General features: G+C 40.8%; 1 protein-coding gene across 1 annotated transcript in view; it reads right to left on the bottom strand.

Moving 5' to 3' along the window:
- The window catches only part of XDH (xanthine dehydrogenase), a 63,708-nt gene extending 58,963 nt beyond the window's left edge, over positions 1–4,745 (bottom strand). Inside the window, exons 1-2 of the mRNA XM_080939316.1 lie at positions 4,383–4,745; positions 418–475 (exon numbers count right to left, since the gene is read on the bottom strand). Of these exons, the coding sequence (XP_080795442.1) occupies positions 418–475; positions 4,383–4,424 (100 nt within the window). The 5' untranslated portion in view covers positions 4,425–4,745. The remainder of the gene's footprint in view (positions 1–417; positions 476–4,382) is intronic.
- Between the last annotated feature and the right edge of the window lie 11,681 nt (positions 4,746–16,426).

Here is a 16,426-nt window from a genome sequence, read left to right on the forward strand (position 1 = left end):
CAGTACAAGAAAAAGTAATAGAAACTCCTTTTCTGGTTTCTCTGGGGATATATTGAGCCAGAGAGTTTCTGGGTAGTCCTGCATGTGTTAAACAAATGTCAACTAAAGAGCACACTATTTCCAAGGCAAATGACCATTAAACTCATGGGGGCTGCTGAGGAGGGCTTTCAAGGGCACAGAACCAAATCCTGGAATTACTAGACTCTTTGCTGAGGAAATCTAAAAAAACACCATGAACAGCCTCTCATTTGAGTGCTCAGACTTTACAACCTAGGGAGCCAAGGATTACCTACGGTCTCCCAGTCACTGACTGCTACTGCTATCCAGACTTCTTCGAGGTCACTGAGAAATTCTATAAGCTTCGGAGAACTGTCCCATGGTCCTTTCACCCTCACTTTCATTGAAGAGTCAGGATACACTTTCTTCTCAAGTAGACCAAAAGGGTTGTTTCAGGGTCTGCATTTTTCTCCACCACCTACCGAGAAAATACATCAAAGAATCACCTTTGCATTCTTTTGCAGTTGATTTCCTCCCTTCATCTCTCACCCCCAAATCTGTAGGGTTAATGGGCACAGAGTAGATAGACTATGACAATCAAGGCATTTTTTTTCTTATCAAACCCATAAAAAATGAACACATGAGCTATAAAGGTCCTATGATTGTGCCCTCAGGTTCTAAAATTCCACCGGAACACACCACAGAAGCTTGGGTCCTATGCTGCCAAGAGCATCCTCTAAGTCAAGCATATGGCCTCATTTCTCCTGTCTCTTTCCAACCACACATTCCAGAGTTGGAGCTGTCAGCATGCACACTCTAACTTTTCTTCCTTGAGTAGGCCCTGCTCAGACTCTGTGTGTGATGAGAGAAGGCTGAACACGTAGCCCAGGCTCATAGCAAAGTGTTGTATGCAACCAGCTACCATGACAGCAGGATGAGCATGCTAGTCTGGAAGAGTAATCTCAAGACAAAACCCATCCACATATTCAGAAATGTAGAAAAGGCCAATGTGAGATGCTCTCCCCAGATGTAAATCTTCAGAGAAGATCCAGGAGAGCTCATTTTACTACTCTCTATACCTTAAGGCAGAGAACTTGTGATAAGAGATTCTTTAAGAGAACTCTGTTATATATATAGGTCCTAAAGTTTCTTCAAGTGGAAGGGAAAGAAACATCTGCCTCACATCTCAAACTAAAAGAGAGAGGGGGGGGGGAGAGAGAGAGAGAGAGAGAGAGAGAGAGAGAGAGAGAGAGAGAGAGAGAGAGAGAGAATAATAGGACATCAGTTGAAGTCCCCTAGCTCTCACAGTCTTACTAACTTCAAACAGGATCTCTCACTGAAGCTCACCATATAGGCTAAACTGACTGGTCCATGAACTCTTGGGACCTACCTGTCTCCAACCTCCAATGCTGGTATGTGCAACCATTCCTGGATTTTTGTATGGAAGCTGAGATTCAGACTCAGGCTCTCATGCCTACAGAGCCAGTGCTCTTACCTACTGCATCATCTCCCTAGCCACAATAATAAATTTTTGTATTAACTTCAAATAATACACTCCAGAAAGTTGCAGAATTTCCCCTTCAATCGTGTTTAAAGGAAAGAGTGAGATGCAAAGTATAATCCTTAGACAAATATTATGTGCTTTCTCTCATTTGGGATCCATAGATCTTATCTGTATGTAGACATGTATGTGCAACATGACGGCACAAGTGTAACTATGTGGGGAGAAAGGGAACTAACAGGAGGGGGAGGGGAAAGTGGAATATATGAGTAATATGATTGGCATACAATACATACTTGTATAATTTTTATTTAAATTTAAAATTAATGTTTTCTTTAATTAGCTTTCTTTTATAATAATACCCCAGGATTCCAGCTTGCTCAATGTCCTAGTTATTAAGGCAAAACTTCTTTTCTTGGAGAAGAAGTCACAAATGCAAATAAAAATGACCCAAAAATGACATTTGTCACCCTCCCTGTAGGCACCAGTGCCACTTCTCCCCATGTTTCTTCTGTGGAATACAAAAGAAACTTACACTATTGGGAAGCGGGGTTATAAATGCTTGCCTTGATAGGCCATAATATATAGAATTTAAATAAAAATGAGTGAGTAGATTGCTCTTAGAATTTGAACTTAAAAAAAATAATGATTGCTGGGTGTTGTGTTGTAGTGGTGTATGCTGTTAGTCACAGCGTTCAAGGCTCAGAGGCAGGCCAGTCTCTATGAGTTTGAGGCCAGCCTGGTCTACATAGAAAAAGCCTGTCACGAAGAAGAAGGAGGAGGAGGAAGAGGAGGAGGAAGAGGGGGGGAAGGGGAGGGGGGAGGGGGAAAAGGAGAAGGAGAAGGAGAAGAAGAAGAAGGAGGAGGAGGAGGAGGAGAAGGAGGAGGAAGGCCCTAAGAGATGATAACACACTATATACAATTAAATCTATAACTTTAAAATTATAACCAATCGGTGAGAAAAATCTCCTCATGCTCTGGCTTTATCCTCTTCCAGTAGAGAATCCTCCTGCACCCCTCTCAGTAAGACTAGAATCCTGGCCCTGAAGGGGACAGCACCACAATGATGGTGAAATATTGGGCAACTCTCTCCCTTTAATACTGACTCTAGAAGATAACAGGTCACCAAGACACTTGGTGCCTCATACCCGAGCCCTCTCTGAGCCCACAAGTGCAGACAGAACCCTGCACAGTGCTGAAAACAAGGAAAGAAAGAGGCTCCCTGAGGAGAATAAGACGCCATCTTTCCACAGCGTCTTTGGTAATTTCTTTGCACAACATCTACGGCCCAGTGCCTAGAACATCTTGAAGAAGGAAATGAATCTGAACTTGCTCAATCTGCCTCTGCTCACTCAGAGCACCTTGCTTGCTCTGGCTTGTTACTACTCAGTCATTCCTTCTTACTCTCTCCATCCCTCTGTCAGCTTCCCTGGAGCTCAAACATGGCTGGCTATTCATCCCCATAACCTAATGGGATCCGAAGTTCCCGGGAACAGAAGGGATTTGTATGATGCTACTCTCTAAAAATTTAAAAGTCGCATCCCATCAGTACTAATAAAACACAAGGAATTTTAGCCAAGTCAGCTCACCTCAAAAACACTCCTTTCTAGACACAGAGGCTAACAGCATGCTATCCCCTCAGAAGAACAGTGGGCCACACACAAATCAACAGCTTAATATACCTTAGAGTAAGATATGACCTTCAGAGCACTTTGAAAAATTCATTTATGAAAGCACCAATGATGATGTCTGTGTATACACAGTATTTCCAGAAAGCCGAGTTAACAGCTGTTTCTTAGCCCTCTCTGATGTAACTACTGAGCACACAAGAAATTTAAAATATTCAGTGCAAAAGTCTTACTACCACCAGCTTAGGCATTCACCCTAGCTCTTATCTTGGCAGCAGCTGCCAAACTCAAAAGTACAATATATCAGAGAAACCCAGGAATCCAAGGATGGGATCACGCAACAGAATCCACAGGTTTTACAGTACTGGTGTTGAAATGACCCCTAAAGTTTCTGTGATAGTTACTCAAGCAGATCCCGGCAGGCTACGTCCTTAGGAATCCTCAGAAGTTACTTGGGTACTTCAATCAGCACAAAAGTATCAACATAACAAGACCAGTAAAATAGTTGTTGGGGGGTCCTTAGGTCACTCATGGTTTCTCCTGTCCATGTATCGAGTTACAGTGAGGGAAATAATAGTTCCCCTGTGATCTCAAGTGTGCTCTGAGTACCTTGAAGGGAGGCAAACGGCACCAGAGACAATACCTTGCTCCTTCTTTCCCTGCACTGAACTGAAGTTGCAAAAATTCTTGGGCTATCGGAACCTGTGGACCCTATACCGCTTTTCCTATATTTCCAACTGACAGTTAAGGGGTTTGCAATATTTACATATAGAACTGAGAGACATCCTTTATGAAAATGACAAGAATGGTTTGCCACAAGGTGTCAGTCTACGTTGCCAAACAGTAAAGCTGTTAAATGTATGTACAGGATCATATGTCAGAATCAGTGGCTATGTGTGTTGTATGCCCTGGCATTAGCATAAAGATGCATGCCAGCTGCTCTTTGTAGAAGAGCCATCAAAACACTAGGCAAGGCTTAAACAGAATCAGAGAAGTGCTGCTGACTCCTCATCTCACCTGGACTCTGTTCCTCTCCCATCTCGGAGCCAGCATGCCCTCTCTTTCCCCTCTCCCCTCCTCTTTTGGTCTCTGGGTGTCTTGCCTGTGTTCTTCTTGCTCAAAAGTTACCAAATCACAACAACACCTTTTAAGGGATAGGATGAGACCAAAGCAAATCAAAGTTTCCAGGTAAGAGAGATGACACACACCCCTTCCCAGACAGCAGAATCTTTAGCCAGCTGTCAGCTCCTGCTCACCTTTTTGCCATTCACGAAGAAGACCAGCTCGTCTGCCGTCATGGTGGCTGCTGGAGTCCCTGAGCTCCTGCGAGGTACTTGTAGATATCACTGCGCAAAACTTGAAAGATACGCCTCCCAGCAAAACGAAACAAAGTTACCCAATGAGAAAGAACCGGCTCCAGGCATGGACAGTTCTTGGCAGGAGTCACAAGTTTGCACAATCCAGGAAGGACCGGACAGCCACACCGCAAATCCTACTCTGCCCTCCTAGTCAAAGTGCACAGAGGAAAGTGCACGCATAGATTAGGGAGGCCTGAGTCTTGGCACCAGATGATGTGAATTCTGGGCACCTGCCCTTGTGGAACCTGCTTTATCCTCCTCCCACTTGCCACACCAGGAAGAGGGGGAAGGAGCCTTTCGTCAGCCAGTGAAGCTGATTCACTCTCTTCCCGTCCACACTTGTTATTTTCCCAGTCCAGCGCACCCCGACACAAGCTCTCCACTGGCATGCTCAAGCCATTCTCTCAGGGCCTGGTGGAATGTGATCGTCACAGACACAGATCTTCATGGCCAGACTCAAACCCTGACCTTTGACTACAGCCTGTCACTCATTGCCTGCAGAACTCAACCGTTTCATCCTGGAAAGGGACATCAAATGATACCAAAAGCAGAAAGCTGAAAAACAAATGGTCTCTTGGGTGTGCCTTGTGAACTTGCAGAGAATGGAAATGTCATTCTTGAACAATCACTAAAACAATCCTGATAAATCATGTTCGAGATTTTCACAAACTTGTGAGATTATCAGAGGAACTTAAACACCAAGTAAATAAAAAGCTAATACAACATCACCACAGTCGTTAACAGAGCTGAGAACCAGCTCCCCCACTCCCACCCCATCAAGTCCCTTTAACTCCTGGTGTGAATGGCTATGTCCACTCAGGCAACACCCCTGGGCTCTCCCTGCCCCACCCCTCCCACCACTCCATGCCGCCCACCTTCACAGCAGCCTGCGCTCTGTCCTTCCAGTCACTCAGTCAGCCTACAGGGGGATGCTTCTCTTAGTCCTGGAAGACCACAGAAAAGGAGACAAGCACATGAGTCAGATGTGCCTAGTACAGCAACAACATCTTGAGAAACAGGACTCCTGGGACAGGCATATCATCAATACAACACCCCTCTGCTGGCACAGCCCCCACAGAACTTATTTGTCAGTCAACCAGTATCTCACTTTGTCCCCAGACTATGCTAGGGCTTGTGAACCAAATCCCTTTAAGTTTCTCAGGCCAAGGCAAATGGAGATTCTGATCATTATAAAACAGTGCTTGCTAGCCGGAGTCAAATTCCCTACAAAATGGACCATTTGGCTGTCTGGGATGAAAGTGATATGACTGATAAGGCAGGTTGTTGTTGATGATGATGATGATGATGATGATGATGATGAGACCAGGAAATGGAACTAAATATTCCAAGTCCAGGACAATCCTTCATAATGAAGAGTTGTCTGACCTAAAATATCAGTCAACCAGAGGCAGAGAGATGGTGATCTGAAAGGAAAAGGGTAGGGAGAAGGACTAAGACTGAACCTAAGATGGGAGGTATGTTTTGTAACTCCCTGTTCCTCATACTCCTATGACTGACTGGCTCTTCTGTTCACTGACACATCTTTGCGAGCTCTGCCCTCCCACCTTAGCTGTTCCTCTACAGTCCCTAGGAAAGCTGTGAAGGCTGGCATCAGTGGTAGCTCCATCATCTTTGCAAAAGTCACTATCTTGGGTTCAGTGACCTCATCCATAGACATGGCTTGCTATAACTACTCTGCAAAATCAAGTCTGCCAAAAAGTAAATGTAAACTGTCCCAGCAGATGTTGGCCAAGTGCTGGATGAAGAATATAGGAACGTAAAACTGAGGGGTTTATCATTCCCACAGTACCGCTCCCCATGCCATAGTCTGCAGGCTCAAGTAACCCGACTGAGGTGGTGCAGGAACAAACAAAACTCAAAGAGGAGATGAGAGACTAGCAGGAGCTGACCTCAACCCTTGGGGAGTCGCCTGCAAAGGAAAAGACAGCAGCCCACAAACTTAGCTCCAGGGAGAGGGAATGAAACTCTAAAGTTGGGAAGTTCACACCACACATCATGCTGGACCCCATGGCTGCTGCTGCCTTGTGGAGCCAGAGACACCTTGGAACCACAGGGAGGTAAATAGCCAATAGATAGGAGCAGTACCTAAGGCACAGACTGTGGCCATAGCTGAAATGTGGTAAGGAAACCGGAAGCAGAGAGATTCTCAACCCTCCCCACCCTGACCACAGCTGAGAGAAGCTACTTGGATAACAGGAAACCTGTGGTGGAACTTGTTGTGATGTGCTAATGAACTTGTAGATACAGGGTTGAGGTTTTCTCCTAACCAATAAAAAACATTGGCTAAGAACATATTTATTTTCTCTCATTTGTGTTCATATATTTCTATTTTATTTTTTGTTTCCTATACTTATTTAGTTATTTATTCTTTAATTTTTAAATATGTATACTTTTGTATTTTAAGTTCGGGTGATATGGTGTGGCTTCTATCTTGAAAGGAAAGGCTCTTACATCTTCCTTTTCTCTAAATTCAATGTAACATTTTCTTTACTGCTTTAGTTTGTTTTTAATTTATTTTATAAGGTATTAATATAGCTCACAAATTTGTTACATAATAATATATTATGAATACACAATTTTTTTCTTTTTCTTTTTTTTTTCTAAGAAATACTCAGGCTTCCACATTTTGGCCTTCCTTCTTTTTGAGCTTCATAAGGTCTGTGAGTTGTTTCTTGGGTATTCAGAGCTTTCTGGGGCTAGTATCCACTTATCAGTGATTGTATATCATGTGTGTTCTTTTGTGACTGGGTTACCTCACTCAATGATATTCTCTAGTTCCATCCATTTGTGTAAGAATTTTGCAAAGTTGTTGTTTCTAAAAGTTGAGTAGCACTCCATTGTGTAAATGTACCACACTTTCTGTATCCATTCCTCTGTTGAGGGACATCCGGGTTCTTTCCAGCTTCTGGCAATTATAAATAAGGCTGCTATGAACATGGTGGTGCATGTGTCCTTATTGTATGTTGGAGCATCTTTGGGGTATATGCCCAGAAGTGGAATAGCTGGGTCTTCAGGTAGTACTATGTCTAATTTTCTGAGGAACTTCCAGACTGATTTCCAGAGTTATTGTACCAGCTTACAAGCTTCTAGGGTTTTTGTTATTCCAGATTAATTTGCAAATTGCTCTTTCCAACTCTATGAAGGATTGAGTTGGAATTTTGATGCATATTGCATCGAATCTGTAGATTGCTTTCGGTAAGATGGCCATTTTTACAGTGATCCTTCCAATCCGTGTGCATGGGAGATCTTTCCATTTTCTGAGGTCTTTTTCAAATTTCTTCTTCAGAGATTTGAAATTCTTGTCATACAGATCTTTCACTTGCTTAGTTAGGGTCAAAACAAGGTATTTCATATTGTCTGTGACTATTGTGAAGGGTATCTTTTCCCTAATTTATTTCTCAGCATGTTTATTCTTTGAGTAGAGAAAGGCTACTGATTTGTTTGGGTTAATTTTATATTCAGCCACTTTGTTAAAGGTGTTTATCAACTGTATGAGTTCTCTGGTGGAATTTTTGGGGTCACTTAAGTATACTATCATGTCATCAACAGATACTGATATTTTGACTTCTTCCTTTCCGATTTGTATCCCTTTGACTTCCTTTTCTTGTCTAATTGCTCTGGCCAGGATTTTCAGTACTATATTTAATAGGTAGGGGGAGGATGGGCAACCTTGTCTAGTCCCTGATTTTAGTGGGATTGCTTCAAGTTTCTTACTGTTCAGTTTGATGTGGCTACTGGTTTGCTTTATATTGCTTTTACTATGTTTAGGTATGGGCCTTGAATGCCTGCTCTTTCCAATACTTTTAACATGAAGGGGTGTTGAATTTTGTCAAATGCTTTCTCAGCATCTAGTGAGATGATCATGTGGCTTTTTTCTTTGAGTTTGTTTATATGATGGATAATGCTGGTGGATTTCTGTATATTAAACCATCCCTGAATCCCAAGGATGAAGCCTACTTGATCATGGTGAATGATCATTTTGATGTATTTTTGAATTTGATTTGCAAGATTTTATTGAGTATTTTTACATCAATGTTCATGAGGGAGATTGTTCTGAAGTTCTCTTTCCTTGTAGGGTCTTTGTGTGGTTTAGTAATAAGAGGAGTGACTGTGATTTTGATGTGTTGGGTAGTATTCCCTCTGTCTCTATTTTGTGGAATAATTTGAAGAGTATTGGTATTATGTCTTCTATTAAGGTCTGATAGAATTTGCACTGAACACATCTGGTCCTGGGCTTTTTTTGGGTGGCTTTTGATGACTGCTTCTATTTCTTTACACATTATGGGACTGTTTAGATGGTTTATCTCATCTCGATTTAAGTTTGATATCTGGTATCTGTCTAGAAATTTGTCCATTTCCTCAGATTTTCCAGTTTTGTTGAGTATAGGCTTTTGTAGTAGGATCTGATAATTTCTTCAATTTCCTCAGTTTCCCTTTACTTTCTGATTTTGTTAATTTGGATATTCTCTCTAGTTAGTCTGGCTAAGTGTTGATCAATCTTGTTGACTTTCTTAAAGAACCAGCTCTTGGTTTTGTTGATTCTTTGTTTAGTTCTTTTTGTCTCTATTTGGTTGGTTTCAGCTCTGAGTTTTATTATTTCCTGCCTTCTACTCCCCTTGGGTGTATCTGCTTCTTGTTGTTCTAGAGCTTTCAGCTATGCTGTCAAGTTGCTAGTGTCTGCTCTCTCCAGTTTCTTTTTGGAGGCACTCAAAGATATGTTTTCCTCTTAGTACTGCTTTCATTGTATCTCATAGGTTTGGATATGTTATGCTTTCATTTTCATTAAATTATAAAAAATTCTTAATTTCTTTCTTTATCTCTTCCTTGACCATGTTATTGTTTAGTAGCACACTGTTCAGCTTCCATGTGTATGTGGGCTTTTTGCTGTTTTTGTTGTTATTAAAGAGCAGCTTTAGTCCATGGTGATCTGATAGGATGCATGGGAGTATTTCTTTCTTAGGTGTTCTATCTCTGGGGTTATCTCTTTTTGTGATTTCTTTATTGTATCTATTTCCATTTTCAATTCCTTCACCTGTTTGGTTTGTAGGACCCCCTTTCGGGGACCCCCACTCGAGTCTCCGGACACGGGTTACCCAATGAAACTCGAGAGACCTTCTTGTTGCAAAAGCTCAAGGTAGTTTAATGGTGGAGCTCCGAGCCAATACGTATCTCACGCAGGAGATAGAGGTACTGACCAGGAGGCTCGAAAGCTGGTGGGTTTTATAGGGAAGGGGTTGGGAGAGAGGGTTGGGGGCTGGAAAGTACAAAGTTTACAAAGTTTATGCAACACCCATAGCCTATGTGTAGTTAGAAAGTCTGGATACATGTGGTTAACATCTAATTTACATTTGAATAGACTCGGGAGGGGCTCATTTGACTGAGGACTCAGTTGTAAAAGACAGCCAGAATAGGAATGTTTTAACAATGGGCTTAGCTGGGCATGCCTGGACTTGTTTTACAACATTCTCAGTCCTAGGCCTTTAAGCTCACAAACTAACCTTTTTTACCCCAACTTACATAAGTTTTTTTTTTTTTTTTCTTTTTTAGACCTTGAATTTAATTTCCTTTCAGGTTGTGTTTTCCTGTAGTTCTTTGAGTGATTTCTCCTGGTTCTCCTGTAATTATTTAAGGGAATTATTCATGTGCTTCTTGAAGATCTCCATCATCATCATGAAGTATGATTTTAACTAAATCTTGTTTGTCTGGAGTGCTGGGAAATCCACTATTTGCTGTGATGGGAGAACTGGGCTCTGATGTTTACAGGTTGTCATGGTTTTCGTTGCTTGGGTTCTTGTGCTTTCCTTTTGCCATAGTGTTGTCAGTGATTGTAGGTGATCTTGTTGTCTCTCACTGGTGCTTGTCTCTCCTGTGGGTCTGAAGGCCTGTGGGCTCAGAAGGGAGATTGCTCTTGGGTGTTTGGCTCTTTGTGGGCAGGCAGTGGGTTCTGATGGCAGTGATTCAGTTCTGTCTTCATGGGCTCACATGTGAGAGCTCTTGAGAGGCTATTCTGGGAGCTCAGCCCTCTGCCCACAGGTCCTGAGTTGTGGCTCAGGACCTGTGGGCAGAGGGCTCTTTATCTAGGCCAAAAAGGACCCTTTTCCAGAAAGCACGATGCTCCCTGTGCTCTGAAAACTCCAGATGTCCCTCACAGGACAGCCTGCGGGCCTGTGCCTCAGGCTCACCCTTGGTTAAAAAAGCGCCTGTGCAGCTGATCTGCGAACTCAGCCTTCTGCTCGCAGATGCCGTGTCTCGAGTCCTATGACAGTGACCCTGCCCTCTCTGTGGGCTGGAAAGGCTCTTTACTGCTTTTTGTATGTCTAACCTATATACCTGATTTAATTCTTACCCCATCCAACCCTCCACACACCTTCACTTTACCACTTAAATATTTGGCATTCTTCTCCAGCAAGAACCCTGGTTCTCCTTTCTTCAGACTTTCTAGGAAACACAAGTCAAGAGCATGGGATCTTCAGCAGCTAACCTGGGGCTTACAGTGACTCGTAATAGCTTCCATTACAGTCAGCTTGGGAGATAATAAATCTAAGTGAGAACAAACTACCAAAGATAAACAAAGATATACATAAAGCAAAAGTAGAAACCATGGGGAAAGAGAAAGAGCTGCAAACCAAAGAATACATAGTCCTCAAGAGATGCACAATTGCACAACAAAAAGGCACAAAACGCATGAGAAGATTCCACTATGACAACACACATATGACATCTTCTTATGTTCAACTACACACATGCACAAAAACAGATTACAGAATTTTATCAAAATTTTTTTTCAAAAGCCAAACAGAGGGATGAAAATAAACAGATAAGGAACTTAGCTTAAGTTATGAAAGTGATTCAAGACATAGAATCAAAGTTGCCAATTTGACAAGGCTATAAAAATCAGTAACTTAGAGGAAACATTTAAAATATGAAAGAAAAAATTAACAAAGGAATTGCAGATTCGGTACAAGGAACAAGTGGGATTCTGGTAATGAGGGAATCAATCAGGTAAGGAGTAACACAGCAGAGCATCATCAACAAACACAACCTAACAGAAGAATTCATGTCAAGAGTGGATGCCAAGGTTAAGACAGTAATGCACACAGACATATAGAAGGAAAATTGGGCTAGGGAGATTTCTCAGTGGCTCGAATATTTATGTGAAGTCTAGACTTTGGGTCCCAAAAGCCCACAAAAGTGACAAATGGGTGTTCAATCCCACCTGTAACTCCAGCTTGAGATGGTAGACACAGAGGAACTCTCCAGAGCAAGCTATCTAGCAAGGCTAGCCATACTGAAAACTCAGGGTCTGATTTTGAGTCCAATGGACCTCATCACACATACACATACACCCAGGAGAACAATGTCAAGACTACATGGGATGGAAGAAGATGACAGACAATCAAATGTCTTAGACAACCTGGTCAAATAAATTTTAGCCAAGAATTGCCTGAACCCCTAAGGGAAGACACACAAATAGAGGAACCCCAAGCAGTTAGGACCAGAGAAGAATCTCTCCAAAATGTATCACACTCAAAATATCGAACACACAAAGCAAGGAAACCATAAGAGGAAAATGCCCCCACACAGAGGCGTATTAGAGTAACATCAGATCTGATATCAGCAACCATGAAAGCATAGAATGACACATTGGAATCCTTCAAAGACCTTGTTGTTAGCCACAATTGCTATCCGCTGAAAACAGATAAAGAAATAAGGATATCTCAAAACAGCACAAGCACACACAAACACTAACTAAATAAATCAGATAAGTCATAATAACCAGGCCAGCACTGAGAACAATCTCTAAGGATTATTATACAGCGGGAAAGAAGAAATACAGATTCACACATGAGAACACAGGAAAGCTTGCACTCTATGAAAGGAGAAAACAAAGGAGACTGGGAAAGAATTAATCACATCCAACACAGCAAACTCCCCACACTGCCAGGAACAGAAGAAAGGAACTTCCAGTCATCCCACCACCAAGAGCAACAAGCAACAAATTCATAAATGATAGCAAATCCTTCTCAATTACAGCCTTGGTTACCAATGGCATTAAGACAGTAATTAAAAGACACAGACTAATGGACTAGATTAAAAAGCATGGTCCAATTATCTGTAGTCTCCAAGAAACTTGCTTAGCTAGACAAGAAGCAGAGACAAAGGTTGGAAAGCAAGCTGCAATCAAACAGAAGCCATAAACAAGCAGGCAGAATGACTCCCATGTCTGATTACACAGATCTCTAACCAAAACACATCAGAAGGTAGTCGACTGAAACACTTCATCAAGAGAATACAACCATAGATGTTTATGTCCTGAATCTTGAGACCCCAGTTTCATAGAAGACTGCATAAATACAGATAGAGTAATAATGGAGGCTTTGGCTCCCCGTTGGTAGATCTAGATAGGCCTTCCAAACTAATAACCAATCAAGGAAGCTCAGAGATAAACTACATCATAGATTAAATGGAACTAATAAACCTACAGAACATTCCACCCAGCTGATATAAATGAACTTTCTTCTCACCCACAGTTGGAACCACCTCTAAAACTGACCACATTATAGGTCACAACACAAGCCTTCATAAATAAAAAAATTCTTAAAAAATCTCCCACATAGTATCAGATCACAGTAGACTAAGCTAAAAAACCAATATCAAAACTAACCTCAGAAAATATACAAATATCTGGAGACTGAACAATATGTTTTTTTAATAGAAATGGGCCATTGAGGAAATCAGGAGAACTTAAAAATTTCTAGAAACAATCAAAGATGGCAACATAAGTGACCAGAATTCCTAGGATACAAGCAAGTCAGTCCTAATAGCTTAAGCATTCACATTAAAAAAAAAAAAAAATCAGAAGGTCTGGAGATATGGCTCAGTGGTTAAGAGCACTGACTGCTCTTCCAGAGGTCCTGAGTTCAATTCCCAGAAACCACATGGTGGCTCACAACCATCTGTAATGGGATCAGATTGCAATGGTGTATTCACATATATAAAATAAATCCTTAAAAAACAGAAGGACCTCAATTAAATAACTCAATGAGTAACTTCAGGACTCCTAAAAATGAAAAGGCCTACTCCAAATACAGCAGAGAGAGAGACTGAGAATAATGCATAGAATTAATCAAAGAGTTCTTTCTTTGAAAGTACTAATAAAATTAACCAACTTCTAGTAAGACTAACTTATAAGAGACACAAATCAATACAATTAGAGATGAAAAGAACATTGTTGCAATAGACTAATAAGGGCATATTATTAAGGACTGCTTTGAAATTTTATATTCTTGAAAAAAGTGAAAAATCTAGAAGAAATGGATAAATGTCTAAACTCATGTTTCCTACCAAAATTAAAGACAGAAGATATAAAAAAATCTGAACAGAGCATGACAAGCAAAGAAACTAAAGCAAAATTAAAAGCTCCTCACAAAATCTCAGAGCTATACCCATTTATGCTGAATTCTACCAGACTTTCAACAAATGCCAACACTTCTCAACCTGTTCCATAGTATAAAATAGAAGTAATATTAATGAACACATTCTACAAAGCCAGTGTAATCCCAGTGCCAAACCCCAGCAACAACACAACAAAATAGAATACCACAAAACAACCTCCCTGATAAATATGGATGCAAAAATATTCTCAACTGTGGCAACAAAAGGAGAAACTTGAACTTCCACGTCTCTAGTTTCCAGAATTAATATTGTGAAGATGACTTTACTTCCGAAAGCAATCTGAGAGTCCATGCAATTCTCAAAATTCTAATGGTATTATAGACAGAAATAGAAATGAACAATCCTGAAATGAATATGAGAACACAAATGGTCGCCAATGCAACTCTACGCAACAATAATGCAAACAAAACTACCAAGTGGTTTGGCTTCAAACTGGACAAACATAGTGTCAAGGACAGCGTGGGACTGGCACAAAGCAGACACATAAACCAGTGGAATGTGGTAGAAGACCTGGAGGCAAACCCACTCCGCTGTTAACATCTAAATTTCCACAGAGGTATAAAAAGTCATGGAAAAGCAACAGCCTTGTTAACAAATGCTGTTGACAAAATTGAGTTTCTACTTGCAAAAGAAAGAAATTAGACTCATATTTCTCACCTTACACAAAAAAAAAAAAAAAAAAAAAAAAAAAGTACAAACTGAAGCAAAGATCTTCATTTGAAACTAGTAGTGCTGAAATTAATGGGGAAAAAAAAAACACTACAAGATGTAGGCATAAGCTAGAAATTTCTGAACAGAAGCTCGATAGCACAAAAACAACCCCAAGAATTGATAAATGTGATTATATGAGATTGTAAAGCTTCTGCACAGCAGAAGAAACTACTATCAGAGTAAACATGTCTACAAAATTTTAGAAAATCTTTGTTAACTATATTTCAGAAAAGGTATTAATAGCTAGAATATATAAAGAACTGAGAAAAGTAAATAAAAATTGCAAATAAACAAATGACCCAATGAATTGAGTGAGCAATTCTCCAAAGAAATATAAGTTGCTGATAACTTTTCAAGTGTTCAGCATCCCTAGGCATTATGCTAGGGATGCAAATTAAAACTATTTTTTAAAAACAAGATAGGGAATAATAAAGACATTCAGGGTAACCTCTGACATACACATGCACAAAACTCACACTCAAATAAGCCACATACATTTTATATGGTCTGTGTGTCTGTGTGACTGTGTGTCTGTCTGTGTGTATACACATGCCCCAGTGCACATGTAGAGGACAGAAGACAACTTTCAGGAACCAGTTCTCTCCTTCTACTATATTGGTCATGAGGATAGAAACCAGCTCCAAGGGATCTAACACCTTCTTCTAGCCTCTGTGGATTCCTGTTCATGTATGCATATATACACACATAAACACACAGTCATGTACTCAGACATAGATACACACATATTCATGAATAAGATGTACTTAAATACTTACAGCCTCATCTCTTTGGTTTTCATGTGAAGGTATTTTCCTTTTCTACTTTCTATTTTTTGTTCAGCTTTTAAAAATATTCATCCTAATCATAACTGCCCCCAACCCTATGCTTAATGTATCTCTCTTCAACCCTTCTTGATTGATTGATTGATTGACTGATTGATTGATTGTTTTAATGTACTGCTGCCCATAAGCATAAGGCTGAAGACTCATCCACAGGGATGTGGACAGTCTGTCAGCGGCCACCTTACCATACAAAAGGGGACATTAGCAGCCATCAATTCTCAATAGCTCTTCAACAGGAAGCCCACCCCACTCATGCTGGGATTTTTAACTAGCTTGATCTTACCCATGTCTTACACAGATACCTAGCATTCTGTGCACTCATATATGGCACAGCCATGTCAAGTCCCAAGGACATTCACAACTCTTGTCCTCAAGGCCTTTGTACCCCCTCTTTCATGGTGTCCTTAAGACAAACGTCATTTATATTAGTCCTCAGCATAGATTTCTCATACAAAGCAGGCCCGCTGCTCCGGAAAGCTGCAGTGCCCACAAGGCTGCTGGGGAAACCTTTGGCACTGTCCAGGGGCCCAGCTGAAGCACTGGGTGTCCTCGGTTGAGAAATGAAACTACTTGACCTATTTCTAAGCATAGGAGACTTTAGATCTTCAACACCTTGTATGTCCTAAAATTAATGGCTAATATTCACTTTAAAAGATATATGTTTACTTCATGTTCATATACATTTTGCTTGTGATTTCTAGCTTAACTAATATTATTTTTGTCAAAAGTTGTCTTGGTTTTATATATATTGGTTTTTCAAGATAAAGTTTCTTTGTGTCTTTGTGTACCCCTGACCGTCCTGAAACTCTGACCTCAAACTCAGAGAGATCTACCTCTGCATCTCAAGGGATGGACTCAAAGACCCGTGTCCTTGCCACCGGGCTCATCCACATTATTAAAGGCTACATATGC

This window comes from Micromys minutus (assembly GCF_963924665.1).
Source record: "Micromys minutus genome assembly, chromosome: 1".
In the NCBI taxonomy this organism is placed as follows: Eukaryota; Metazoa; Chordata; class Mammalia; order Rodentia; family Muridae; genus Micromys; species Micromys minutus.